Source organism: Vulpes vulpes, chromosome 11, assembly GCF_048418805.1.
Source record: "Vulpes vulpes isolate BD-2025 chromosome 11, VulVul3, whole genome shotgun sequence".
Taxonomy (NCBI): Eukaryota; Metazoa; Chordata; class Mammalia; order Carnivora; family Canidae; genus Vulpes; species Vulpes vulpes.
Genome location: NC_132790.1, coordinates 21,082,531 through 21,109,974, shown reverse-complemented (window position 1 = coordinate 21,109,974; position 27,444 = coordinate 21,082,531). Strand labels below are relative to the sequence as shown.

The 27,444-nt window shown below is 37.6% G+C and overlaps 2 protein-coding genes across 2 annotated transcripts; both read left to right on the top strand.

The window, feature by feature from the left end:
- Positions 1-11,128: 11,128 nt before the first annotated feature.
- LOC112911798 (olfactory receptor 52P1) lies at positions 11,129-12,109 on the top strand. Its single transcript, XM_025988472.1, has one exon. It carries the CDS (start codon positions 11,129-11,131, stop codon positions 12,107-12,109), a length of 981 nt encoding a protein of 326 aa, XP_025844257.1.
- A 4,310-nt stretch (positions 12,110-16,419) lies between these two features.
- Positions 16,420-17,385, top strand: LOC112911732 (olfactory receptor 52N4-like). The gene has a single exon (XM_025988408.2). It carries the CDS (start codon positions 16,420-16,422, stop codon positions 17,383-17,385), a length of 966 nt encoding a protein of 321 aa, XP_025844193.1.
- Positions 17,386-27,444: the final 10,059 nt, after the last annotated feature.

Below are 27,444 nucleotides of genomic sequence, written 5' to 3'. Positions count from 1 at the left end.
ATAAGGCAGTGAAACTGGACAGGTCTCATCCACTAGGTTAGATGGGGTTGGCATAGCATCGGCTTCATGGCCTTATCTTATCTTCATGGCCATTTATAACTTCTTCTCCTTCTTGTCAGCTTCCCCTTGCCTTCTTCCATTTTCTTTCTCCTCCTCCTCACTCCTTATTCCCTTGTCTACTTTTTCTCCTCTTCTTTCTCACCAACATAATTACAGTTGCTCATTTCTGCATCCATTCACCCCATTAGTGTTTGACTCTTGAAGGCTAGAGGCCAAGTCTTGTCACTGTGCCAGTTCTAGGCTGTCCACATGGAGGGAGAGGTGATGGAGGCTTGGTGAAGAGAATGGGCTCCAGAGTCCAAGACCATACTTAATATCACTTATAACCTTAATTGCCCCTTGCCATGTAACCTAACAGATTCCAGGTATTAGGACTTGGAAGATTTTGACGGGTCTGGGGGCATTATTCTGCCTACCACATAAACCATTAAGTTTTGGGTTGCTTTGTTCTGCAGCATTATCATGAAAAAAGGCATCTAAAGCTAATATACTTTGTTTCATATTTCAATTTTGGCCTGGATAATCAAGAGATTTTTTATGGTTTCTCATTCTGTAGAACTCCATCATCTCTGCCTTCCATCCATTAAATACCAGAAGGCCACAGTCCTCATTCTCACTTGAGACTCAATTAATGATGTAAATTTAGCATATATTCTTCTCACACACTTTGTTTCTTTAATAATTATGAATAAGTTATCAAAATGTGTTGTCTGACTTTATATGCATGTTTAAACATAGAAGACTTACTCTACAACCTTTCTCATGCAGTATTTTGCATAATCTAGCTCTATATTTTATCTGTGAAATAGTATTCTATCTTTTTAATGTAATGCAATTCAAAAAAAATTTTTATGTGAATGTTTTAACTTTTGCTATCACAGATAAAGAACATCCTTTTTCTGTTTCCTTTTACAAGAGGTTTTCTGGGACACCTGGGTGGCTCAGTGGTTGAGTGTCTGCCTTGGGCTCAGGGTGTGATCCCATAGTCCTCGGATGGAGTCCTGCATCAAGCTCCCCCGCCCCGCGCCCCGCCCCCCCCAAGGAGGCTGCTTCTCCTTCTACCCAAGTCTGTCTTTCTCTCTCTATGTCTCTCATGAATAAATGAGAGACATATTTAGTTTTCATGAAATAAAGACAATTAAAAGCAGAAAAAAAAAACACAAGAGATATTCTGCATTAGTATCCTAATTGACCTGCTATCCTGTTATAATATGCCTTTTGTGATAATAAATGAGTTACAGATACGCTGAGCTATTGATCTCCTCAGTCCTAATGGCAGCTGGAAGTGGGGTGGGGTGGAAGTGGGGTGAGAGTAGGAGTGAGGGGGTTAGGATTGGGAGTGGGAGTAGGAATGGAACATTTTTATGGAGGTGGGCTGCCTCCAGTTATGAGGAGCCTCATTTCTTTATAATGTAATGCCATCGTTTTTCTTTTCTTTGAAGCTCCATCGTGATGTTGGAAATATCCTATAATATATACAAAGAAACAGAATTGCTTTACTCAGGTTTATGCATACTTTCACCTTTACTTCATATTGTTAAATTTCTCTCCGAAATATTTCTATCATCTTGCACATTTTTATATACTATTTGAGAGGGTTCATTCCCTGTATTCTTATTAGCACTTGGTGTGACTTGCTTTTCTTAATCTGATGCATATGAAATGGCATCTTATTATTATTTACAGTTGCATTTTTCTTCTAAATTTATTAACCATATAAACTTTATTTCTTTGTATTTTTCCTATTTTCTTAAATGGTTATTAGTCTCTTTAAAAACTGGTTGAGTTATTTTTATTTTATGTTTATAAATATATTGTCAATTTTATCTGTTTCAATAGTTTTCTCCTAACCTATTGAAGGTTATTATTCCATATCACACTAACATCAATCATGAAAAAGTGAAATGTATCAATTGCTCTGTAGGAGCAAAGGCGGGTTGCACCCAAGATGTGCCATTTCAGAATGCAGATTATGCTGATCTGAAAACAATGAAAGCCTGGAAGACTTAAGAAGAAACTTTGACATTCCCCTATGACTGCCTAAAAGAATTTAGGTAGAACACCTTCTCTAAGGAGAGATATCACCATAGATTATAATCACATTATAATATGAATTATGTGTGGCACACAGGGAGGAACCTAGCAAGGCCTGTTTGATCAAAATCTTTCAATGTTGTTGTTGTTTTTTTTTTTTTTTTTCCTGAGTGGTCCAGCAAACCTTTGTTTATCAAACATTTACTCTTCAATCTTCCTATGAATTGCATTCTTTCCCTTTTAAGTCCCAGACTGTTATCCTGTTCTTCTTATTTCAGGATGACATATATATCTCATTTTACCAAATATCTTTGATATTTCAAGTCTGTGTATTTCCCATATGCACAAAATTAAATTTGATTTCTCCTGTTAATTTGTCTCATATCAGTTGAATTTTTAATCCAGCTGGAAGAATCTTGAAAGTTAAATTTGTTCCTTCCCCACCACCCAGTGTCATTTATGACAACAAATGCACATATATGTACTTTTTAAAAAAGATTTTATGTATTTATTCATGAGAGACACAGAGAGAGAGAAAGAGAGAAACATAGGCAGAGAGAGAAGCAGGCTCCATGCAAGGAGCCCAATGTGGGACTCGATCCCAGGACTCCAGGATCATTCCCTGGGCCAGAGGCAGGGGCTCAACTGCTGAGCCACCCAGGTGTCCCTGATATGTACATTTTTGCCTTACTTTTCTTAATTGTCCAGGATCATCAAGCAATAAGTCTGCAATATTTTAAGAATTTAATCCATCTAGAATGTTTATTATCCATGGATCATGAAATGATCATATTATGTTTTAAAACTGGAGGGTATTATGCTGAGTGAAATAAGTCAATCAGAGAAGGACAAACATTATATGGTCTCATTCATTTGGGGAATATAAAAAATAGTGAAAGGGAATAAAGGGGAAAGGAGAAAAAATGAGTGGGAAATATCAGAAAAGGATACAGAACATGAGAGACTCCTAACTCTGAGAAATGAACAAGGGGTGGTAGAAAGACAGGTGGGCAGGGGGTGGGGGTGACTGGGTGACGGGCACTGAGGGGGCACTTGATGGGATGGACACTGGATGTTATGCTATATGTTGGCAAATTGAACTCCAATAAAAAATAAATAAATAAATAAATAATACATATCTTTTTATTAAAAATTTTATTTATTTATTTGAGAGATAAAGAAAACACAGGCGGAGGGACAGAGGGAGAAACAGACTCCCCACTGAGCAGGAAGCCAGATGGAAGGCCAGATCCCAGGACCCAAGATCATGACCTGAGCTAAAGGCAGATACTTAACTGACTGAGCCACCCAGATGCCTTTGTTTTAAAATATATTAATAGCCCACTACTGATTAGTACATCCTGTCCTTTCTGGTTATTAATGGCATATGTGTCAAAGAAATGTCCAGGCCTGTTTCCGGGCTTTTCATTATTTTGCAATTGTTATTTAATAATTTTTAATATTTGGTAGAGCAAGTCTCCTCATCTTGCTATTGCAAACTTGGCTATTACTAAATTTTTATTTTTTCATAAAAATGTCACTGACAATTTCTACAGAATTCCTTTTGGAATTTTAACTGGGCTTTCATCTAATTTATAGATCTATTTTTTATTATTATTATTTATTTATGATAGTTACAGAGAGAGAGAGAGAGAGGCAGAGACACAGGCAGAGGGAGAAGCAGGCTCCATGCACCGGGAGCCCAATGTGGGATTCGATCCCGGGTCTCCAGGATCGCGCCCTGGGCCAAAGGCAGGCGCCGAACAGCTGCACCACTCAGGGATCCCTATAGATCTATTTGAAGAGATTAGACATCTCTAGGGTGTCAGGTCTTTCATCCAAGATCATGGCATGATGTTCTCTTCAATCACACGTAAATAAAATATAAATATATAACAACAAATATAAAATTCATTAATAATCTCTTACATTGCTCCATAATTTCTCAAAATTTTTTCCATTTATGTTGCTTTTGTATCTGTCAATCTTGTTGAATTCTCTCAATAGTCTACAAATTCTCTGTAGATTCTCTTACTTTCTACACAAATATTAATATTCACACTTCTTACTCTTTTTATGTATACAATGGAATACTACTCTTTTTAAAAAGATTTTATTTATTTATTTGATAGAAAGAGAGCACAAGCGGGGGAGAGGGACAGAGAGAGAGGGAGAAGCAGATTCCCTGCTGAGCAAGAAGCCTGCAGTGGGGCTCAATCCTGGGACCCTGGGATTGTGACCTGAGTGGAAGACAGGGGCTTAACTGACTGACCCACCCAGGTGCCTCTTTCATTCCTTTCATTATTAGTTGTCTTTCTGATTGAACGGATGTGACCTCCAGTACAGTGTTCAGTATGGAAGGAGTAGGGATACTAGTGGATTCCTTTGTAGTTTTACTTTAGAAGCATTTATAAATACTTTCAAATTGTCATGACTTATTATACACTTCTAATTGTTTGACTACTTGCTCCCTGTTATATTTTCTTGAAAATGTGTTATTGGTCTAAGATTTCATACCTATTTTCATTATGTTTTTGTAGTAACATCATGTAATGCTTTACTATTTGCTATATGTGATTTTTGTCTTGTTTTCCATTTCTAATACTTATTTCATTTGTCCTTTTTCTTTTCCCAAACACCCCAAATTCCTGGAAAACATACATTCAATAAAATAATGAAAAAAAAAACACATTGGTTTCTGTCTTAGCCAAGGTTCAATCAGAACAACAACAAAAAAAAACATAACTACTGAGACTATAAATACAGATTTAAATGTAGATACAGATACAGTTCTATTCAGGAGAATGACTTATTCAGTGCTTGGGCTGGCCCAGAAAGTCTGAAATCCATAAGGCAGATAGTCAGTAAGAAGAGTTCAGAGCCACTCAAGGCATGGACTGAAGCTGTTTTCCATGATACAGTCTCTTTTTTTCTCTAGTAAAGTTTAAGCCTCCTTTAAGGCCTTCCAAGTGATTAAGAAAGACCCACTCAGGATAAATTCCCTAACTTAGAGTCAACTGATTGGGTTGTATTAGTACATCTATGAAATCCCTTTGCAGTAGCACCTATGTGGGTGTTTGAATCACTGAGAGGTGCATGTGTGCCACACCATGGCTGCGACTTCTCTTCCATCTTCTTACTCTCACTAGAGAGTATAGCTAGTGTTCCCCGCCCCCCCAAATGGAACTGCTAGAATGGTAATTCTGAGGGATGTAGTTTAGCCTTCCCAAGTTGACATACCACAGAGCTATAATAGCCTTCACAGAATGCACCACCTGGGACTTTCCCAAGAATTTGCTGACTTGTTTGAGGAAATGAACAAAGACATTATTTGTTTCTTCCTTGTTTTATTTTTATTTTTCCCTTTTACCTACAGAAGTGTAATGAATTGAAGGGTTCCTGGAGGAACTTTTAGTTGTAGATAAAATAAGATGTTTTATCCCTAAAAAATGTTTCTGCAAAAGGAAATTTGCTGCAACACTGTTCTGCTCTAGGCTTTTAAGGTGACTTATTAAAGATGTTTGCAGTAGCTACATAGTCTAATAGAACCCATCAGGAGTGCAGACCTCATAGCAGTTTGGGGAGAAAAACCCAATGGAAATTTAAAATAAAAATTTAATATTTCTTTCCTTAGAGCTGTGATTCTTAAAATGGGATCTCCTAGCCAGTTGCATCAGCATTAATTGGGAAGCCAGCTGCTCCAAAGTAACTGAATCAGAAATTCTAGCAACTTATTTTCATAAGAGCTAGAGGTAATTTTGAAGCACCCTGAAGTTTAGATACTGCTGGCTCAGAGAATCTCAGGATCAATAATATGCAGCTAACCAGAGTTTAGATCTGGTCCAGTTGTGGATATTTCCCACAGTAAGGATAGGTCCATTTAAATATGGTGTGATTAGAAGAGAGAATAACCAAAAGACTATTTAAAAAGGTGATGAGAAGACCAAGTCTTGCAGTAAATTGTGGACAGAGAGGATAATTTTGCAAATACAGTTTTTGGACTTGCATAATTTGGGGTCCTAGATGATAAATGGGCTGGTTTTCTGGGACGAGGAGTTTAAGACATTTGTTCATGATCTGAAAGAGGTTTGTGATGCACAATGGAGTAATGTATAGGAGTGGTGAGACTATACCAAATAAATTCTCTGTGTATGGAAGTCTTGGTCAAGAGTGAATTAGACCCAGGAAAAACTGGGTTATGGATTTAATGCAAAGAAACTCTCTGACAGTACAGTTTACTGAGATAAACACAATGAATATAGATTCTCAGCAAAAGACACCAGAGATATAGGTTTGGTAAGTCTTCTCAATATAATTACCTCATATGGTAAAAAACTGCCTTTGACGATTCACATCTTCTACCTATGAGTGTAATTTCCAATTGAGTTCTACTACCAGCTTGCTACATGTTACATAGATAATATAAACAAACTGATAGGACATCTCACAAAGCCAGTCACTCTGCAGTTGTTTAACAATGACCAGTCCAGGGACATATACAGTAATAGTGGAGTCCCAGGAAGGAGTAAACATAGCATAACAGGCCAGAGATAATCCCTGAGGGCAAGAGGAAGAAAGCATGTCCTGGGATCCTTGGGGAATGGGGCTGTATGAAAACAGAGAGGGATCCAGATAAGATACCCGCAGTCCCTAAAGCCACAGTGCCTCTAAAATGTTAGGTGACCTTAGATAAATAGTGCCAGCCTAAGATGTGGAGGATTAAAACCAAACCAAAACAAAAATAAAGTGTTCCAAGAGAGCAGACTGCAAATACTTTTTTTCCAGCCTCTTAAACAAATGCCTCTGCCTTCACTTCTACATTATCATCTGGTCAACCAAAGGACAAAGCTTAGCTGCTCAATTTCCTTAGGGAACATAGAAACTCCCTAGACAGCTCCAGGCATACATCAAGTGCAATCCTGAAAAAACTGAAATCTCTGGGGGTCCTGTAAAATAGGTTTCATCATTATAACAACCTCTCAGCTCAATATTGAGATAGTTGAGGGTGGGAGACTAGTAATGTTCTCTCAGTCTTCTGAGGATGCTTCCAAACTGCTGTGCCTTCTCATTTCTGCTGTCCTGGAGTCATGTGAGTTTCAGCTAGGGGAAAAGTCTGGGAAAGACATTTCTCAGCCCTCAAGAGAAGTCTATCTGTGCAATTGGTGATATAATGTTTACTTCAAAGCAGGGAAGATATGTAGAGGCTAGGAAAGAGCAGTTTGCAGAATAACACCCCTATGTGGTCTGAATTAGAGTTTTAGTTAACTGGCTTCCTACAGTAGAAGTTTTAGTTTGGTATTAGGCCAAATAGAAAGAGGAACATAGTGAGGAGTTGCCAGCAAAGAAAGGAGCAAGTGATATGTTAGCCAGACCAGGGAGATGGGAGGCATTTTGAAGAAACTTCAAGACATTTACTATGATATTCCTGAAATTACTAACAAGAAATAATTACCCACCCACTAAGTAAGCATTTGGGAGAATTGTGTATGCCTAGTGAAGTAGACAGAAACTGTATCCATACCAAGAAATTGAGAAGGGGAATCAGCGGGACCTTAGTGATGACGTTAAACATATTCATGATCTTGGCTTCCAAAATGATTATCTTGAGCTCTTTTATGGCCCAGTGTTCTCACACTGGGCAGAAGTAGCCCACATTTACCTGTGCTCTTGTGCAGACACAGTGACAGCCTTTGATCTGTGGTGCAGTTTCAGGCATTCTCTATTCCTAATCTTCTCCCCAGAGTCTGGTGTTATAACTTTTATCTTACTGAGGGCTTTGGCTCTAATATCACAATAAGAATTAGATTAGAGATGGAGTCAGAGGGGCAGGTTCACACTGAAGTGTGAACATATTTATCAACATCATAAACTATTTTATACAAGAGATGCTGTGAGACTACAAAGTCATTCTTGTGAATTGGATGGGGTGGTGGTGAACTTGAACTGTGATTCACATTGTTTTTTTCCTTGCATTTTCCTGATATACCTTTACTGATCACTTTGCTGTGAACCTTATGTAATTTCCATGTGTCAGGTGGGTTCTGTGTTACCAGATTCCAAATGGAGATTGCCTTGGCACCTGGTCTAAGTTTTTGTCAACAGTAGAGTCACCCAATTGCATGGAAAATTGTAAAGTTAATAAAGCAATTAAAAAGCAAAAAAAAAAATGGGGAGTCTCTCAGTCCAGCTTCTACAAGAAAAATGTCATATAGCATAGGATCTGAGACTTAAAACACAGAAAGGAACCTCACTGAAGAATCATCAAGTGAAGTGTCCTGGGTATAGATGAGTGAATTTGTGAGACAATTAAAAACTGTAGAAATGTCTGGCAAAAACTAAGTGGTTGGGTGGTATAGTCAGCAGGGCTTTGCTGCTTGTACCTCTGACTCCAGCTCCATTATTTATGTTGAGCCACTCAGCTGAGCAGAGACCCACTTTAGCTCATCAAGCAAATCTGTGTCATAGCAAGCAGAGCTGAGTACATCCAGGTTAGCTGAAAATGGCCAAGGAGGTTGTTTTCCAATCTCCTAATGTTTGCAATGTAACCTGAGAGCATACAGAAAAAATTATAAAGAACACTTATTTTATCAGCAAGCTTTCTCTACAACTGAACAATTCTCATTACAAAAATGTTCATGCTAAGACTAGATTTCAAATGGTTTAGGAAAATGAGTGAGGATTCTGTATTATATATGAGATCACTTTTGTCTTAAAGACAATTAAGTAGTAAATGACATTTATTGATAACCTTCTCTGGGCCACAAACTGTACTAGGTACTCTGAAAGTTTTTCAACAACCTTACAAACTTTTACTACTATTATATATAAAAAAAAAAAACAGTCCAAAAAAAAAAAAACCTATAGGATCTTATAGGAGAATTGATTTGTACAAGGCAGCACTGGCAGTAAGAGTTGTAAATACAAATATTTTTTCCCAGTTCCATGGATTCCAATTTCTACACTTTCTTTTAACCACTGCACTTTATGCTTTAAAAACTCCCAGGTCCTATGCTTCCAGAATATCCTGCCTCTTGAAAGAATATGTCAAGGCAAGCATGCAATCTGAGTGTACTCTTGCCTTAATAATAGGTGGAGATCTAAAGTAAGCTCAAATCACTTCAATAATAATCATATTTTAATTTTTTTATATTTTTAGACAAGATTAAACTTTTACCTTGTTATGTTTTTCCTTAGAGAAGATAAGACTCTTGGTCAAATTAATCAGAAATTTAGATCTTTGCTATCTTTGGCCTCCTAGACATAAGCTCACAGAGCCCTGTGACCAATAATACTGTATGTATCTGCTGGTAAAGCCACAATTGGCTGTCTACTGTGGAGGTTATTTGGTTTATTGGCCCTGAGCTGTGATTAGCATAGCATTTGTCACCAACATCTTCTCCTTCTGTTAGTCCTTATTTCTGAAAACAAATAGTTGATTTTGTTTACCAAAAGTTTGGGTTATCTGGTGAGTCTCTCTCTCTCTCTCTCTCTCTCTCTCTCTGTGTGTGTGTGTGTGTGTGTGTCTTAAATCCACCTAAATGATCATGACGGATCTTCCCTGCAGAAGACAGAGAAGCTTCTCTGATTTTTTCTCTAGTGATTATACACACACAGTATCTGTCCATTAGGGAAGAGGAAAGTTTACTTCTCTTCTCATCTGACATATACACAAAAGGAGCAAGAAAAAGTTGTAACAAAGAGTTGATTCCCCCATTGGTAGCTATTTTGTAACTCCTCAAATTTCTTAGAATCAGTGGCTTTTTTTGTACTGATTATTTCAGTACTGGTTATCCAGCTTCTAGAATAGGGCTCATTAAAGAGGAGGTTCATATTAAATGTTTGTTGTTGCATACATAGAACAGATTTCTGGGCAGTAAAGTTCTCATTCTTACTTTGAAAACTCTAGTTAAAGTGATTTTTCAGCTTTTATCTTAATGACTATATTTTTGTTTCTATCTCATTACCATCATGGTTTCACATGTTCTGCATAGTTCCTTGTAGCTTAAGTACTCCCCACTATAGGCTGCGTCCTCCTGGGGAGGGGAGGTATGGGAAAGGTGGGATAATGGAGAGTAGTATAAGATTGTTCCTCAACAAGAGATGAGACATTGCCATTCAGACACAAGTCAAAGTAGTTACAAAATCACTGCTTGACATTGTGGAAGAATGAAATTGAGAATTTGGCTACATCCTTTCTTTGAAATCATCAAGGAACACAGGTAGAATGTGAATGAAGGATTAACCCAAGAGTGGACTGTAAAAGGTTGGAAGTTTTTATTTCAGGAATTGGATGAAGTCCAAGAAGGGTTAACTTGAACATCTTGGGAAGTGAAAACTAGGCATGTGAGGGTGGGTGGAGCGTCCTATAAAATTGCAAATGTAGCTTGATCAGAAATATGTAAAAATTTCTCTTGGTTAGTGGAAAGAGTGGAAACAACTATGATAATAATAAAATCAGAAATAGTTTCCAAGCACTGGGTCCCAAACCATAATCCATTCTAAGTTGAAAAGCAAGAAAAATATCCAACTCCATCCAGTGAACTGCATTAGCAGTTTGTGTTCTGGTATGACACAAAGTCAGTCTGGACTGATACAAGTCCCATCGTATCTCTACCAGTACTTCAGAAAAGAGTACGTGTGTGTGTGTGTGTGTGTGTGTGTGTGTGTGTGTGTGTCTTATATTCCTGGGAAGAATGAACGAAGTTCCTATCTTTCTTTGACAACAAAAGATTTTAGCTGGAAGACAATTCTGATTTCTTCAGATGCTTGGTTGAATAATTTTTTTCAGATTCATTTATTTTATTTGACAAGTATTATGTACCAAGTACTACTCAAAGCTCTGTACAAATATTAACCAATGCAATTCTCTTAACAACTCTGGGGGACATTACTTTTAGTTTTCCCATTTATAGTTGATAACACTTATCTAACATTATATAGCTAGTAAGTGTCAGTCAAGGCTCATTCATATCTCTCTTCTGTGTTTGTCTTTCCAGGTGATGTGATACTGTGTGGTGGTTTCTGACTAGAGAAGATGCCTAGAGCTTTTGTCCAGTCTCCTAATCACACTAATCTGGACCCTTCTGTTTTTCTCCTCCTGGGTATCCCAGGTCTGGAACAATTTCACCTGTGGCTCTCACTCCCCGTGTGCTGCCTGGGCACAGCCACAATTGTGGGCAACATTACCATCCTGGTTGTTGTTGCCACTGAACCAGCCCTGCACAAGCCTGTATATTTGTTCCTCTGCATGCTCTCTACCATCGACTTGGCTGCCTCCTTCTCCACAGTTCCCAAGCTATTGGCCATCCTCTGGTGTGGAGCTGGACACATCTCTGCCTCTGCCTGCCTGGCACAGATGTTCTTCATTCATGCCTTCTGCATGATGGAGTCTACTGTGCTTCTGGCCATGGCCTTTGATCGCTATGTGGCCATTTGTCACCCACTCCGTTATGCTACTATCCTCACGGACACCATCATTGCCCGCATTGGAGTGGTAGCTATGGTGCGGGGCTCCATGCTCATGCTCCCATGTCCCTTCCTCATTGGGCGTTTGAGCTTCTGCCAAAGCCATGTGATCCCCCACACATACTGTGAGCACATGGCTGTTGTGAAGCTAGCATGTGGAGATACCAGGCCTAACCGTGTGTATGGGCTGACAGCAGCACTGTTGGTCATAGGGGTTGACTTATTCTGCATTGGTCTTTCCTATGTCTTTATTGCACGGGCTGTCCTCCGTCTTTCATCCCATGAAGCTCGGTCCAAGGCCTTGGGGACCTGTGGTTCTCATGTCTGTGTCATCCTAATCTCTTATACACCAGCCCTCTTCTCCTTTTTTACCCATCGCTTTGGCCACCATGTTCCACTTCATATTCACATTCTTTTGGCCAATGTTTATCTGCTCTTCCCACCTGCTCTTAACCCTATGGTATATGGAGTTAAAACCAAAGAAATCCGGGAAAGGGTTATCAGGGTGTTTCACAGGGGGCAGGGAACTGGGTTCAAAGTACCAGAGTGATCCAGAAGTACAGAAGGGACTTAGTCCAAAAAAGATTCTCAATATTAAACAATATTCAGTATTTGGGACTGAAAAGAGGTCTTAGTCAGGTACCAATGTCCTTCACAGTACCTCCTAGACCACTCCCAAGAATAATAAATCACAGAGGAGGTAAAATTAGTTCAGCATCCTTAACTTCCATCCAGGGAAGTATAACTTATTGAGTTTCTTCCAACTTATATTAGAAGAGCCTCTGATAATCATAGGACTTCTCTCATTTTCTGGCCTTCTCCTTATACAGCAGACATAGATTTCTAACTACATACTTCACACTAGAGCTGATGTGTCCCATCTGCAAGGACCAGAATATGGGGCATACAGCCACAGTTAAAGAAAATAGAACTGTCAGGGACTTACATGCTTTTGCATAAATCTTATATTTTCTCCATTAGCTCTTGAAGCCAAAAGAAGAGAAGGACTCACCAATACCTACAATATTAGCAGATTGGAGAGCAAGAATTTGAAACCTAGAATCCTCTGGCACAGAATAATAAGACATCTATGGATGAGAGCATAGGATAGGTCAGGAATAGCTCTTCATTTCTAAGTTTGGAATATTCATTCTACAGATATATTATTGTCTCCACTCTCTAGGGAGCCAACTTAATTTCAATGACTTGGATATTATTCCTTGAAAAGCAATGTCCAAATACCTTATTACAAGGTCCTCCCAGAGGTCATTGACTTCTATCACTAAACACACAAAGAACAGTCACTTACATGAACCAATCAGATGAGGAAGTCCTAACCATTCATTCATTCATCCATTTATTTAGAAGAGAAAGAGAACCATCCACAATGCCAAGTAGAGGAGATGTAAAAGGCCCTGCTGGAAATTCATAGGCTCTTGCTCCTTTGGAGAGTATCAGTCCTGAGAGCTGAACACTAAAGGACTAGCTTTTTAAAACTTCCTTTCCCAAGAATATGAATATTTTGACCGTGATACTTCACATAGAGATAGTTTTAAATATTAGAATTCAATAAAGTATGCTGAATATGTTTTTCAAAAGAAAGAAAATCATTATGTTATTCTATAGGAGGATTATCAGTGCATGGGTGATACTAATTTAATTAATTTTTCATTCTAATCCTCAAATTGAGATATTCTTAATCAATTTTTAAGAATTTTATACAGTTCTAAACACCATAGTTCATCAGCTGACTTTCAATTTTATACTTCAAGTTTATAATCTTGCCAGCTTATAAACCCTATACCCCACTCTGGGACACTTCTGTACTCTGTGTTTTAACTTCCTATCCTCAGAGTGTGGAGCAGTTCCGAAGAAAGTATACAGACATGCATATTGCAAGTATAGTTTGCTCACAATTTTGGATATTAAGTAGGAGCCTATTTCTATGTGGCTATGCTTTTACCTGTTGCATAGTTTGAAAATGTGCTTACCATTTTCAGTTTTCTTATGTACCCTTTGCCCTTCATGGTTGCCTTAGTCCAGTTATTTATATTCCATAAAGAAAAATGATAACAATTAGAAGTAAACTACCTCAAATTCTAATCCTCACATTAACTTTGACATCTATAACCATTGTTTCCTCCTTTACTACTGTACACATTTATTACTAATTCCTTTTTCTGATTAAGCAAGCTTCTCAAAATATGCTCAAGAGAGCTCAGATCACCAGTCACTTCTTTTATTTATTTCTATAACTTCTTTGAATGTATTGGTACATTGACCAATAGAAAAATTTCCCTTGACCTTAGTTATTTTTTTATGCAAGTTTCTGGAAAATATTTTTGGAACTAATTATTTTTTGCTTTCTTGACTCCTATTCCTTTCTACATTATAATCTGACTTCAATCACAAGCTAAAGTTTCCAGTGAACCACCTGCCATCAAAGCCACTGGTAGTCTTTTCTAACTGGATTTCAGTACAGCATGCTGTATTATTAACCATATCTGCCCCAGAATCTTTCTGTTGTGATATCTGCAATACCACACAATCTTAGTTTTTCTTCTATGTCAATAATGTTTTCTTCCTTGGTCTAAAAAAAAATCGTATTAGTTCAAAAAGGAAGCTTCAATGAGGTCCAAAGGGAATAAATAATTTTAAAAAATCAAAACTGAGGCTAATAAGGTTAGAAATTAAAAAAAATCAAAGTCAATATCTTTAGTTATACAGCACTTATACATTTAAATGTCATTGACAAATCCATTTCTTCAATAAAATTAGTAAAGATGTTCTGAAGATAAACTTGTCCTTGGCATGATAGAATGGAAACTATTTGTTTTATTTTATTTTATTTTTTTTTTAAAGATTTATTTATTCATGAGACACACACACAGAGAGAGAGAGAGAGAGAGAGAGAGAGAGAGAGAGAGAGAGGCAGAGACACAGGCAGAGTCATGCCCTGGGCTGAAGGCAGGTGCTAAACTGCTGAGCCACCCAGGGATCCCCTTCTATTTGTTTTAAATAATAGAGTGTCTTATATGACTTACAAACAATTACATTATTGCAGTATTTTTATTAAATCAAAAAGCCCTGGATATCAAATTACAGAAAAAATATTTAAATAAATTATATTATTTTATTTAATAAACACTTTACAGTCTTAACAACATCAGTCTATGGGCAAGTTTTTAACTTCTTGATACGATGACTATTGACTTGAGCCTGAAGGAAAATGAATGTTATATACCCCAAATATCCTAAGGGAACATTTCAAAGCTTCAGAGACACACTTAGTATTGGAATCAAGCTAACCTCCAGGGAGCCCAAATGATAATTGACAAATATCTAAACATGTATCTGTATATACATGTGAATGCATGTGTGTGTATATATATATATTGATATGTGAACATGTGTGTGTGCATGTAGATAGATACCTGGATATAGATCAGAAATGAGATATTTTAATAGAACTTAATGATGTCACTATCCTAGAGGTTTGGCTCCATTTCCTATGAAGTTTTGCAAAGACCTCAAGGGAACCAACTTGGATATTAAGTGAATTATATGAATGATTTACTCACACATTCATTAAATTACTCTTTTAAAATTACTTTTTTAACACGTATTTGTCTCTCCATCAAAGAAATGTGTACCAATATGTATTTTTAAATTTATTAACATGAGTATATGCCCATGTGTTGCTTTAATAGAAGTGGAATATTATGGGGCACCTGGGTGATTGAGTTTTTGAGTGTCTGCCTTTGGCTCAGGTTGTGATCCCAAGGTCCTGGGATGGAGTCCCACATCAAGCTCCCTGATGTGTCCTTCTTTGTTAACCTCCATAAAAAAGGTTGTTAATATGTCTGCTCCAAAGTTTATGTGTTATTTTATCTAAGGATTGTACATTATTTTACTTTGTTATTTAGTTTTCTTTATCATATGGCCCTCTGTACTTCTTTATATACATTTTTATAAAATCAACAGATTTATGTCCATTTAATAGGGCAGTTTAAATAATTTATCCTAATAGTCTAAAACAAAGTATTTTATTTGCCCTTTGTTATTCACATTTTATTGATGTATTTAGGAATCATTTGCTTTCTCTGTTTTATAAGAATGTTTTGTTTAGTTAGTATTTTTACAGTGATTTATGCATTTACATTCTGCTTTTATTCTTAGAGGTTCCTTTTGTGTTTTCCAAATAATAGTAATTAAACTATATTTCAATAATTTTAAAAACATTCTGACAGCTGTACTTATCAGTATGATATATGAGAATCAGGTGACCGTCAGCCTATTTCCTTAGGAGAATTTTGCTATTAAGAGTTTGATTAAGTATTTCATGATTGGCTCCTATTTCTATCCCCAAAACCAACTTCCTAATGCCCACATGCAAAAGACATTACTATTTTTTTTTCAAAATATAATTTATTTAAAGTCTCATGATTTTTCATGTTTATTTTTTGGGAATATATATGTAGTCATCAATATTTAAATAATACAGTTTAACAAAAATAGCTTCAGAAAAATAATAACCAAACTGTCTTTTATAAGTGAATGACATTAGTCTATTAAAAAACTAGGCAAGTATTAAGCACTAAAAAAGTATTTGTTGTCTATATTGATAAATGAATAAAATATAATACACATATAAAATAATCTATTTGATTAACACAATATTTATACTCCTATTCCCTGGAAGTCAGAAAAATTGGTTGTTTGGCCAATTGAAATGTACCTAGAGGAAAAAAGGCAAAAGAAATTAAGTCAGTGACTATGACCAAATATTTTCTTCATTTATCTCTATCTAGGTGGACTCACAAATTCTATAACATGATTAATGATCATTCTAGCTTGATGATGCTAATGCTGAACCAAACAGACCTGACTCCAGGTTCATTCATTCTTAATGGGATCCCAGGACTGGAATACATGCATATGTGGATTTCCTTCCCATTCTGCTCCATGTATATTGTGGCCATGGTAGGGAATTGTGGGCTTCTCTATCTCATCTGCTATGAGGACTCCCTGCACAGGACCATGTACTACTTTTTAGCTATGCTTTCCCTAACTGACCTTTTCATATGCTCTAGTACAATCCCTAAAGCCCTCAGCATACTCTGGTTCCATTTCAAGGAAATCAGCTCTGATGGATGCCTGGTCCAGATGTTCTTTGTCCATACTTTCACAGGGATGGAGTCTGGGGTTCTCATGCTCATGGCCCTGGACCGCTATGTGGCCATCTGCTACCCTCTGCACTATTCTACTGCTCTCACCAATTCTGTTATTGCAAAGGCTGGGCTCTCTACCTTTCTCAGAGGGGTGTTGCTCATCATTCCCATCACTTTCCTCACAAAGCGCCTGCCCTACTGCAGAGGCAATATAATTCCCCACACCTACTGTGACCACATGTCTGTAGCCAAATTATCCTGTGGGGACATCAAGGTCAATGCCGTCTATGGTCTGACAGTTGCCCTCCTGATTGGAGGCTTTGACATCCTGTGCATCACAATCTCCTACACCATGATCCTCCGGGCAGTGGTCAGCCTCTCTTCAGCAGATGCTCGACAGAAGGCCTTCAGCATCTGCACTGCCCACATCTGTGCCATTGTTTTCTCCTACAGTCCAGCCTTCTTCTCTTTCTTTTCCCACCGCTTTGGGGGCCACACAATCCCTCCCTCTTGCCACATCATTGTGGCCAATGTTTATCTGCTCCTGCCTCCCACTATGAACCCTATTGTTTATGGGGTGAAAACCAAGCAGATACGAGACTGTGTTGTAAAGATCCTTTTGGGTTCTAAGGACATCAAATCCCAAAGCATATGAAAGGGATATTTGCCTGAGTTGGGATGTGAAGGGAAAAAACATTTCTCTTCATCTGTTTAGGCAGGAGAATTTCCGAGAATAGGTGTATGATTTTTCCACATAAAGATGATGAATAATTCATTCCCATTAAATTTTCTGCAGAATACCAAAGTAATTTTTCATGCCATATCACCGTCCATGTGAGTTTTTTTTACCTCTAAGTCTTCTGTGTAATTCAGGTCTCAGTAATATTAGGTCCCAAGAATAAAAAATCCTAATAATAAGCTGGGGCAATTATCCAGAAAATTGAATCAAGCGAAACTAATGTTCTGGAGCAGATGACCCAAATCATCTTTTTTTTTTTTTTAATTGTAAATGGAATTTCCATATGGATAACTGTAATTTAACCTTGGAAAAATGTATTATATATTCTCATTACTCACAAAAGTCTTTTTTTCTTAGCAACTTTTAAAACATGAAACGAACAAATGTTCTCTGTATGAGGTGTAAACCTCTGTGGTCCTTTGAGAAACTTGACTTGTACCTGACAAGGTCTGTCCTAGATGAGACATTAAGGTAATTACTTACTTCCCAACTGGTAAGTTGTCTTTTGTCTTCAAGGTGGCTTTCAAAAAATAAGCAGTTTGAAAGGAGCTATGAATAACAGTTATGACATTTATGAAATATAATATGAATGACCATTATTTAAAAAATACAGTAAATGTATATTTCTATAAGTACAGGACTATGAGGAGCATTAGTTACTTTTCTTCTTTTGAACTGAGAATTGACTTAAGAATCGCTTAAATATACAAAACAAAACAAAAAAAAGAATTGCTTAAATATTTTTTGTACAATATTCAAGTTATTTCTAAATTAATATGAAGTAAAAGATTACAAATAATGATAGTTTTACAGCATTGTCACAGATAGCATAAAGGAGATTGCAAAGTTGGTTTTTCCTGCCCAACTTCTAAGAATTACTTCTCTCTGATGCTGGTAATTTATGCTCATTAATTTCCACTAAAAACATAACCTCTAGTATTTTTCATTTTAAAAAATATATTTTATTTATTTATGAGGGGGAGGGAGAGAGAGAGAGAAAGAGAGAGAGAGAGAGAGGCAGAGGGAGAAGCAGGCTCCATGCAGGGAGCCTGATGTGGGACTTGATCCTGGGATCCCAGGATTATGCCCTGAGCTGAAGGCAGATGCTCAACCTCTGAGCCACCCAGGCATCCCTAGTATTTTGCATTTTATAAAGGCATAACATAAATAAACATTCATCACAAAAATCACCCTCTTTTCATATTTTATTTCTCTGCATTTTGATAGTAGAATTTCTTTAAAGATTACCAGTACCCATTATCTCTACTTATACATCTTGAAATAATTCTTACCCATTCCTGGTTTTCTTCAGAATATCTTTCATCTCATTTTTTTCACTGTAATTGCTTTTGTCAATTTCACAAATGATTTTCATATTACTAAAGTTAATAGGTCCTTCCCTATTCCCATCTTGCTTGCCCTGCCTCTCCACAATAGTGAATATAATTTATTAGTCCCTTTGTCTAAAAAACCTCCCTTTTCTTGAATTCTCGAACACATCACACAGTCTAAGTCACTTTTCATTCTCATTGAATATTCCTTATAGTTCTATTTTCTTTCCCTATTCCTCTGGATTTTTTTATATTAGGATATCCCTGGGTTCAACTCTCTTTTCTTTTTGCACTCATTCCCTAAGCATTCCAGTATACATAGCCATAAATGCCATTGTATGCTAATGACCGTAGATTGATCAACTCTTTAATGGATTCATGGAAGCTCAAGTGCAAGTTCAAGGTGAAATAAAATTCATGATTTCATTTTTTTAATGACACCTTGTTATTTCTAGGTCTTTCTTTTTTTTTTTTTTACTTTGATCTTATTTCACATCTAATTTTCAGGCCTATTATTCATTGATATTGTCCATGTTTTGACATATATTCTTAAACATATGACTATGAAGTCATTTGCTAATATTTATTTTAGAAACTTACATCCATTTTATTGTGCTAAATTAATATATTCCTTACTTTTAACTCAATTATTTTTAAAAATGTATTTTTAAAAATTATAGATACTTCACTTATTGCTTCTGATTATTTTTATAGACTTTCCTTGCATGCAACTAACAATATTTTCCCTGATTATAAATATACAAGTTTTTTCAGTCTCTATCGACACAAATAGTACTATACTGGACATCTTTACTCACATGCGCACATACACACATGCAAGCCCTTATGGAATTGGGGATATTTTATTCAGAACATGGAGTGGGTTTGCAGAGTCATAATCTCTACACACTATCTTTAATGAAACAGCCTTTAGACTGCTGGTCAACTTTTCAATAGAAACAATGGAAGCCAAAAGAAAATGAAATGTTATATTTGAAGTGCCTCAAAAACACTTGCAACTTAGAATTCTGATCTAATGAAAAATACTTCAAAAAAGAAGATAAAACAAATATCTATTTGCATAAACAAACACTGAGTAGAAAAACTAAGTTAAGTATGTTATTCAGAATATAGAATAATGATTATCTGATGGAAGCTCAGTATGAAATATAGGAATGCACAACAAAACTAACATCGAAGAAAAAATACAACGACAACAGTAACACCTATTTTATTGGCCCAGAAGTGGCAAGAGGAACAAAGGAAAGGACAGATGAGACATGGTAAAAAAGACTATAAGAACATGGTAGACTTGAAAAAAATTATGTTAGTAACAACATTAATATAAGCTGATTAAGCAATTCAGTGAAAGAAAATGAAATGAAAAAATCCTAAGAAAATCTATTATTTTTAGAAGACATATTATGAATATATGTAACATATACATTATATATAATATAAGAATATTATATAAGAGAAAGCTTGTGTGGCTATAGCAGGCAAAGTAAATTTTAACACAATAAATATTAGGAGTCATAAAGTACAAAATTTTGTAATGATTACAGTAGCAATTCAACAGGAAAATATACCTAACTTTGTATGTGCTTAATATCATTATAGATACATGCACACATAATCATACTCACAAAAGAGGTGGATAGGACTAGAAGGGGAAATTGATAAATACATAGTGAAATCATAGTTGGATATTTTAACATATCCTCTCAGCAACTGAAGAGCAGAGTTAGAAAAATCTAAATAGTGTCAGAATATCTGAACACAAGCAACTTAAACTGATTGGCTTGCACAGTAAACAACATCTACCAGGTTTAAGTATAATTTTATTTCTCAAACTAATATGAAACATTTACCAAAATAAACAAAAAGAGGATGTCAAGAACAATGTATCCCATACATTTGAAAATATAGATGAGATCTACATATTAAAAACACTATAAGCAATCTAAGAAGGAATGTAAAGTTATAGTTTCATGCATTTACTAAGAAAATGAATTAGTTATATAAAAATCTCGATAAGCATGTGAGTGTGTGTGTATGTGTGAATGTGTGTAAGGGGTTGTATGATAATATATTATGACCAAGTGGGATTTATTACAGGAACTCAAAGTTGGTTGGTTAAGCACACACATAAAAAAAGTTATCAATTTAAATACCACAAAATGGATTTAAAAAGGAAAAAAAATCTTATGATTATTATACTAGATTAAGACATTTGTTTTAATCAAACATCTATTCATGACAAAAACACACAGTAAAAAAGTGAATTTAGAAGGAAGTTGTCTTGAGAGGGGGCAAGATGGCAGAAGAGTAGGGTCCCCAATTCACCTTTCCTCACCAAATTACCTAGATAACTTTCAAATCATCCTGAAAACCTATGAATTCAGTCTGAGATTTAAAGAGAGAACAGCTGGAAAGCTACAGTGAGAAGAGTTTGCACTTCTATCAAGGTAGGAAGATGGAAAAAAAATAAAGAAATAAATAAAAAAGCATCCAGGGGGGAGGGGCCCGAGGAGCAGGGCTAAGGCTGGGGCGAGTGCCCCCAGGACAGGAAAGCTCCGTCTCAGAGAAGCAGGAGCTGCACCAATCTTCCGGGGTGGAAAGGCGCTCGCAGGGAGTTGGAACAGGACCCCAGGAGGGCGGGGATGCCCTCGGGCTCCCTGGGACACTAACAGACACCTGCGCCCCAGGGAGAGTGGACGAGCTCCCTAAAGGGCTGCAGCGCGTGCCTGGTGCGGCCCCAGGAGCAACTCGGAGGTGGCTCGGACATCGGCTCCACGCGGAGGGGGCTGTGGGGCCCCGGGAGCACAATTCCAGCAGCTCAGGCCGCAGAGCCCAGGGCGCTGGGGACACAGCCCAAGATCCGGCGCTCCCCCCGGGACAGGCAGAGGCCGGGAGGACACTGGGCGGCCCCGAGCTGTGCACGTCACCACCCCCCACCCCCAGCATCCATGGACTGGGAGCTGCGGTAGTTACTGCGGGAGCTGACTCTAGGGCTGGAGAGCTGGCTGCCGCCACTGTTGTTGTTCCTCCTGGTGTCACCCTGTGCCTGGGACTGAGCAGGGGCCTCAAAGGATAAATAGCTCCCACTGAGCCGTGCACCTGTCAGGAGGCTGGGCAGCTCCCTGCCAGGTGCACACACCTGAGAATCAGCACAGAAGGCCCCTGCCCCAGCAGACCAGCTAGAAAGAAGGACAGGGGAAAAGCAAGTTATTGACCAAGTAGCACTGCAAAGTTCCAGGGGAAGTCGAGGGATTTACACTATAGAGAATCAGAGGATACTCCCCCTTGTTGTTTTCTGTTTGTTTCAGCCCCCCCCCTTTTTTTCTTTTTTCTCTCTTTTTCTCCTTTTCCCAGTACAACTTTTTTTTGTCACTCTGCACGGAGCAAAATGACTAGAAGGAAAAACTCACCACAAAAGAAAGAATCAGAAACAGTCCTCCCTCCCACACAGTTACAAAATTTGGATTTGGACAATTCAATGTCAGAAAGCCAATTCAGAAGCACAATTATAAAGCTACTGGTGGCTCTAGAAAAAAAGCATAAAGGATTCAAGAGACTTCATGACTGCAGAATTTAGATCTAATCAGGCTGAAATTAAAAATCAATTAAATGAGATGCAATCCAAGCTGGAGGTCCTAACGATGAGGGATAACGAGGTAGAAGAATGAGCGAGTGACATAGAAGACAAGTTGATGGTAAGGAAGGAAGCTGAGTAAAAAGGGAGACAAACAACTAAAAGATCATGAGGATAGGTGAAGGGAAATAAATGACAGCCTCGAAAGGAAAAATCTACATTTAACTGGGGTTCCCAAGGGCACTGAAAAGGACAGATGACCAGAAAGTGTATTTGAACAAATCATAGCTGAGAACTTCCCTAACTTGGGAAGGGAAACAGGCATTCAGATCCAGGAGATAGAGAGATCACCCCCCCAAAATCAATAAAAACTGTTCAACACCTCGACATTTAATAGTGAAACTTGAAAATTCCAAAGTTAAAGAGAAGATCCTTAAAGAAGAAAGAGACAAGAGATCCCTAACCTTTATGGGGAGAAGTATTAGGTTAACAGCCGACCTCTCCACAGAGACCTGGCAGGCCAGAAAGAGCTGGCAGGGTCCTAATTGAGAAGAACATGCAGCCTAGAATACTTTATCCAGCAAGGCTCTCATTCAGAATAGAAGGAGAGATAAAGAGCTTCCAAGATAGGCAGAAATTGAAAGAATATGTGACCACGAAGCCAGCTCTGCAAGAAATATTAAGGGGGACCCTGTAAGAGAAAGAGGAAGTCCAAGGAAACAATCCACAAAACAGGGACTGAATAGGTATCATGATGACACTAAATTCATAACTTTCATAAAAACTCTGAATGTGATGGGCTAAATAACCTCATCAAAAGGTGCAGGGTTTGAGACTGGATAAAAAAGAAGACCCATCTATTTGCTGTCTACAAGAGACTCATTATAGACAGAAGGACACCTACAGCCTGAAAATAAAAGGTTGGAGAACAATTTACCATTCAAATAGTCCTCAAAAGAAAGCGGGGGTGGTAATCCTTATATCAGATAAATTAAAGTTTATCCCAAAGAGTGTAGTAAGAGATGAAGAGGGACACTATATCATACTTAAAGGATCTATCCAAAAAGAGGACCTAACAATCATCAATATATATGCCCCGAATGTGGGAGATGCCAAGTATAACATCAATTATTAACCAAAGTTAAGACATACTTAGATAACAATACACTTATATTTGGTGACTTGAACATAGCGCTTTCTACAATCTACAGATCTTCTAAACACAACATCACCAAAGAAACTAGAGCTTTATTATTTTTTTTAAGTCATGACTCTTTTTAAAAAATATTTTATTTATTTATTTATTCATGAGAGACACAGAGAGAGAGAAAGAGAGACAGAGATGCAGGCAGAGGGAGAAGCAGGCCCCATGCAGGGAGCCCTACATGGGACCCAATCCTGGGACTTTAGGATCATGCCCTGGGCGATAGGAAGGCGCTAAGCCAGCTGAGCCATCAGGGATCCCAAAACAAGAGCTTTAAATGATACACTGGACCTGATGGATTTCATGGATATTTACTGAACTTTGCATCCAAATGCAACTGAATGCACATTCTTCTGAAGTGCACATAGAACTTACTCCAGAATAGACCACATGCTGGGTCATAAATCAAGTCTTAACTGATACCAAAAGATTGGGATCATAGCCTGAATATTTTCAGAGCATAATGCTTTGAAACTAGAACTAAATCACAAGAAGAAGTCTGGAAAGATTTCAAACACGTGGAGGTTAAGAACCATCCTGCTAAAAAAATGAAAGGGTCAACCAGGAAATTAGAGAAGAATTAAAAAAATTCATGGAAACTAATGAGAATGAAGATACAACCATTCAAAATCTTTGGGATACAGCAAAAGCAGTCCTAAGGGGGAAATACGTCGCAATACAAGCATCCATCCAAAAACTGGAAAGAACTCTAATACAAAAGCTAACCTTGCACCTAAAGGAGCTGGAGAAAAAACGGCAAATAGATCCTACACCCAGCAGAAGAAGAGAATTAATAAGGATTCGAGCAGAACTCAATTAAATAGTGACCAGAAGAACTGTGGAACAGTTGACCAAAACCAGGAATTTGTTCTTTGAAAGACTTAATAAGATAGATAAACCATTCACCACCCTTATAAAAAGAAGAGAGAAAAGACTCAAATTAATAAAATCATGAATGAGAAAGGAGAGATAACCACCAATACCAAGGAAATACAAATGATTTAAAAACTTATTATGAGCAGCTATATGCCAATAAATTAGGCAATCTAACAGAAATGGATGCATTTCTGGAGAACCACAACTACCAAAAGTGGAACAGGAAGAAATAGAAAACCCGAACAGGCCAATAAGCAGGGAGGAAATTGAAGCAGTCATCAAAAACCTCCCAAGACACAAAAGTCCAGGGCCAGATGGCTTCCCATACCTTTTCTACTAAAGCTGTTTGGAAAGATAGAAAGAGATGGAGTATTTCCAAACTCGTTCTATGAGGCCAGCATCACCTTAATTCCAAAACCAGAGAAACACCCCACCAAAAAGGAGAATTATAGACCAATATCCCTGGTGAATACAGATGCAAAAATTCTCAACAAGATACTAACCAATAGGATTCAACAATACACTAAGAATATCATTCATCATGACCAAATTGGATTTATCCCCCGGACACAAGGCTTGTTCAACACTCGTAAGGCAATCAACGTCATAGATCATATCAAGAAGAGAAAAAATGAGAACCATATGATCCTCTCATTAGATGCAGAGAAAGCATTTGACAAAATACAGCATCCATTCCTGATCAAAACTCTTCAGAGTGTAGGGATAGGGGGAACATTGCTCAGCATCTTAAAAGCCATCTTCAAAAAGCCCACAGCAAATGTCATTCTCAATGGGGAAACACTGGGAGCCTTTCCCCTAAGATCAGGAACACGACAAGGATGTCCACTCTCAGCACTGCTATTCAACATAGTACTAGAAGTCTTAGCCTCAGCAATCAGGCAACAAAAAGAAATAAACAGCATTCAAATTGGCAAAGAAGTCAAACTCTCCCTCTTTGCAGATGACATGATACTCTACATAGAAAACCCAAGAAACTCCACCCCAAGATTGATAGAACTCATACAGCAATTTGGCAGTGTGGCAGGATACAAAATCAATGCACAGAAATCAGTGGCTTTTCTATACACTAACAATGAGACTGAGAAAAAGAAATCAAGGAGTCATTCCCATTTACAATTGTACCCAAAAGCATAAGATACCTAGGAATAAACCTAACCAAAAGGGTAAAGTATTTATACCCTAAAAACTACAGAATACTTCTGAAAGAAATTGAGGAAGACACAAATAGATGGAAAAATATTCCATGTTCATGGATTGGAAGAATTAATATTGTGAACAAGTCCATGCTACCCAGGGCAATTTACACATTTAATGCAATCCCTATCAAGATACCATGGACTTTCTTCAGAGAGTTAGAACAAATTATGTTGAGATTTGTGTGGAATCAGAAAAGACCCCGAATAGCCAGGGGAATTTTAAAAAAGAAAACCATAGCTGGGGGCATCACAATGCCAGATTTCAGGTTGTACTACAAAGCTGTGGTCATCAAGACAGCATGGTACTGGCACAAAAACAGACACATAGATCAATGGAACAGAATAGAGAATCCAGAAGGGGACCCTCAACTTATGGTCAACTACTATTCAACAAAGCAGGAAAGACTATCCACTGGAAAAAAGACAGTCTCTTCAATCAATAGTGCTGGGAAAATTGGACATCCACATGCAGAAGAATAAAACTGGGCCATTCTCTTACATCATACACAAAGATACACCAAAATGGATGTAAGATCTAAATGTGAGACAAGATTCCATCAAAATCCTAGAGGAGAACACAGGTAACACCCTTTATGAACTCGGCCACAGTAACTTCTCGCAAGATACATCCACGAAGGCCAGAGAAACAAAAGAAAAAACGAACTACTGGGACTTCATCAAGATAAGAAGCTTTTGCAAGCAAAGGATACAGTCAACAAAACTCAAAGACAACCTACAGAATGGGAGAAGATATTTGAAAATGACATATCAGACAAAGGGCTAGTATCCAAGATCTATGAAGAACTTATTAAACTCAACAGCAAAGAAACAAACAATCCAGTCATGAAATGGGGAAAAGACATGAAGAGAAATCTCACAGAGAAAGACATAGACATGGCCAACAAGCACATGAGAAAATGCTCCGCATCACTGGCCATCAGGGAAATACAAATCAAAACCACAATGAGATACCACCTCACACCAGTGAGAATTGTGAAAATTAACAAGACAGGAAACAACATATTTTGGAGAGGATGTAGAGAAAGGGGAACCGTCTTGCATTGCTGGTTGGAATTTGAATTCGTATAGCCACTCTGATAAACTGTGTGGACGTTCCTCAAAGAGTTAAAAATAAATCTGCCCTACGACCCAGAAATTGCACTGCTGGGATTTACCATAAAGATACAGATGCAGTGAAATGCTGGGACACCTGGACCCCAATTTTTCTAGCAGCAATGTCCACAATAGCCAAACTGTGGAAGGAGCCTCGGTGTCCATCAAAAGAAGAATGAATAAAGAAGATGTGGTCTATGTATTCAATGGAATATTACTCAGCCATTATAAATATTACTCAGCCAAATACCCACCATTTGCTTCGACGTGGAGGGACCTGGAGGGTATTATGCTTAGTGAAATAAGTCTATAGGAAAAGGACAAACATAATATGGTCTCATTCATTTGGAGAATATAAAAATTAGGGAAAGGGAATAAAGGGAAAGGAGAGAAAATGAGTGAAAATATCAGTGATGGTGACAAAACATTAGAGACACCTAACTCTGGGAAATGAACAAGGGGTATTGAAGGGGAAGTGGGCGGGAGGTTGGGGTGACTGGGTGTTGGGCACTGAGGTGAGTACTTGGTGGGATGAGCACTGCGTGTTATGGTTTATGTTGGCAAATTGAAGTCCAATAAAAAAAAATAAAAAGAGAAGGAAGTTCTCTTGATAAAAGTATGCACTGAAAACTTACAGCT

Coding starts and splice junctions, on each gene's coding strand:
- LOC112911798 (XM_025988472.1), top strand. CDS start 11,129: ATGCCTAGAGCTTTTGTCCAGTCTCCTAATCACACTAATCTGGACCCT.
- LOC112911732 (XM_025988408.2), top strand. CDS start 16,420: ATGCTAATGCTGAACCAAACAGACCTGACTCCAGGTTCATTCATTCTT.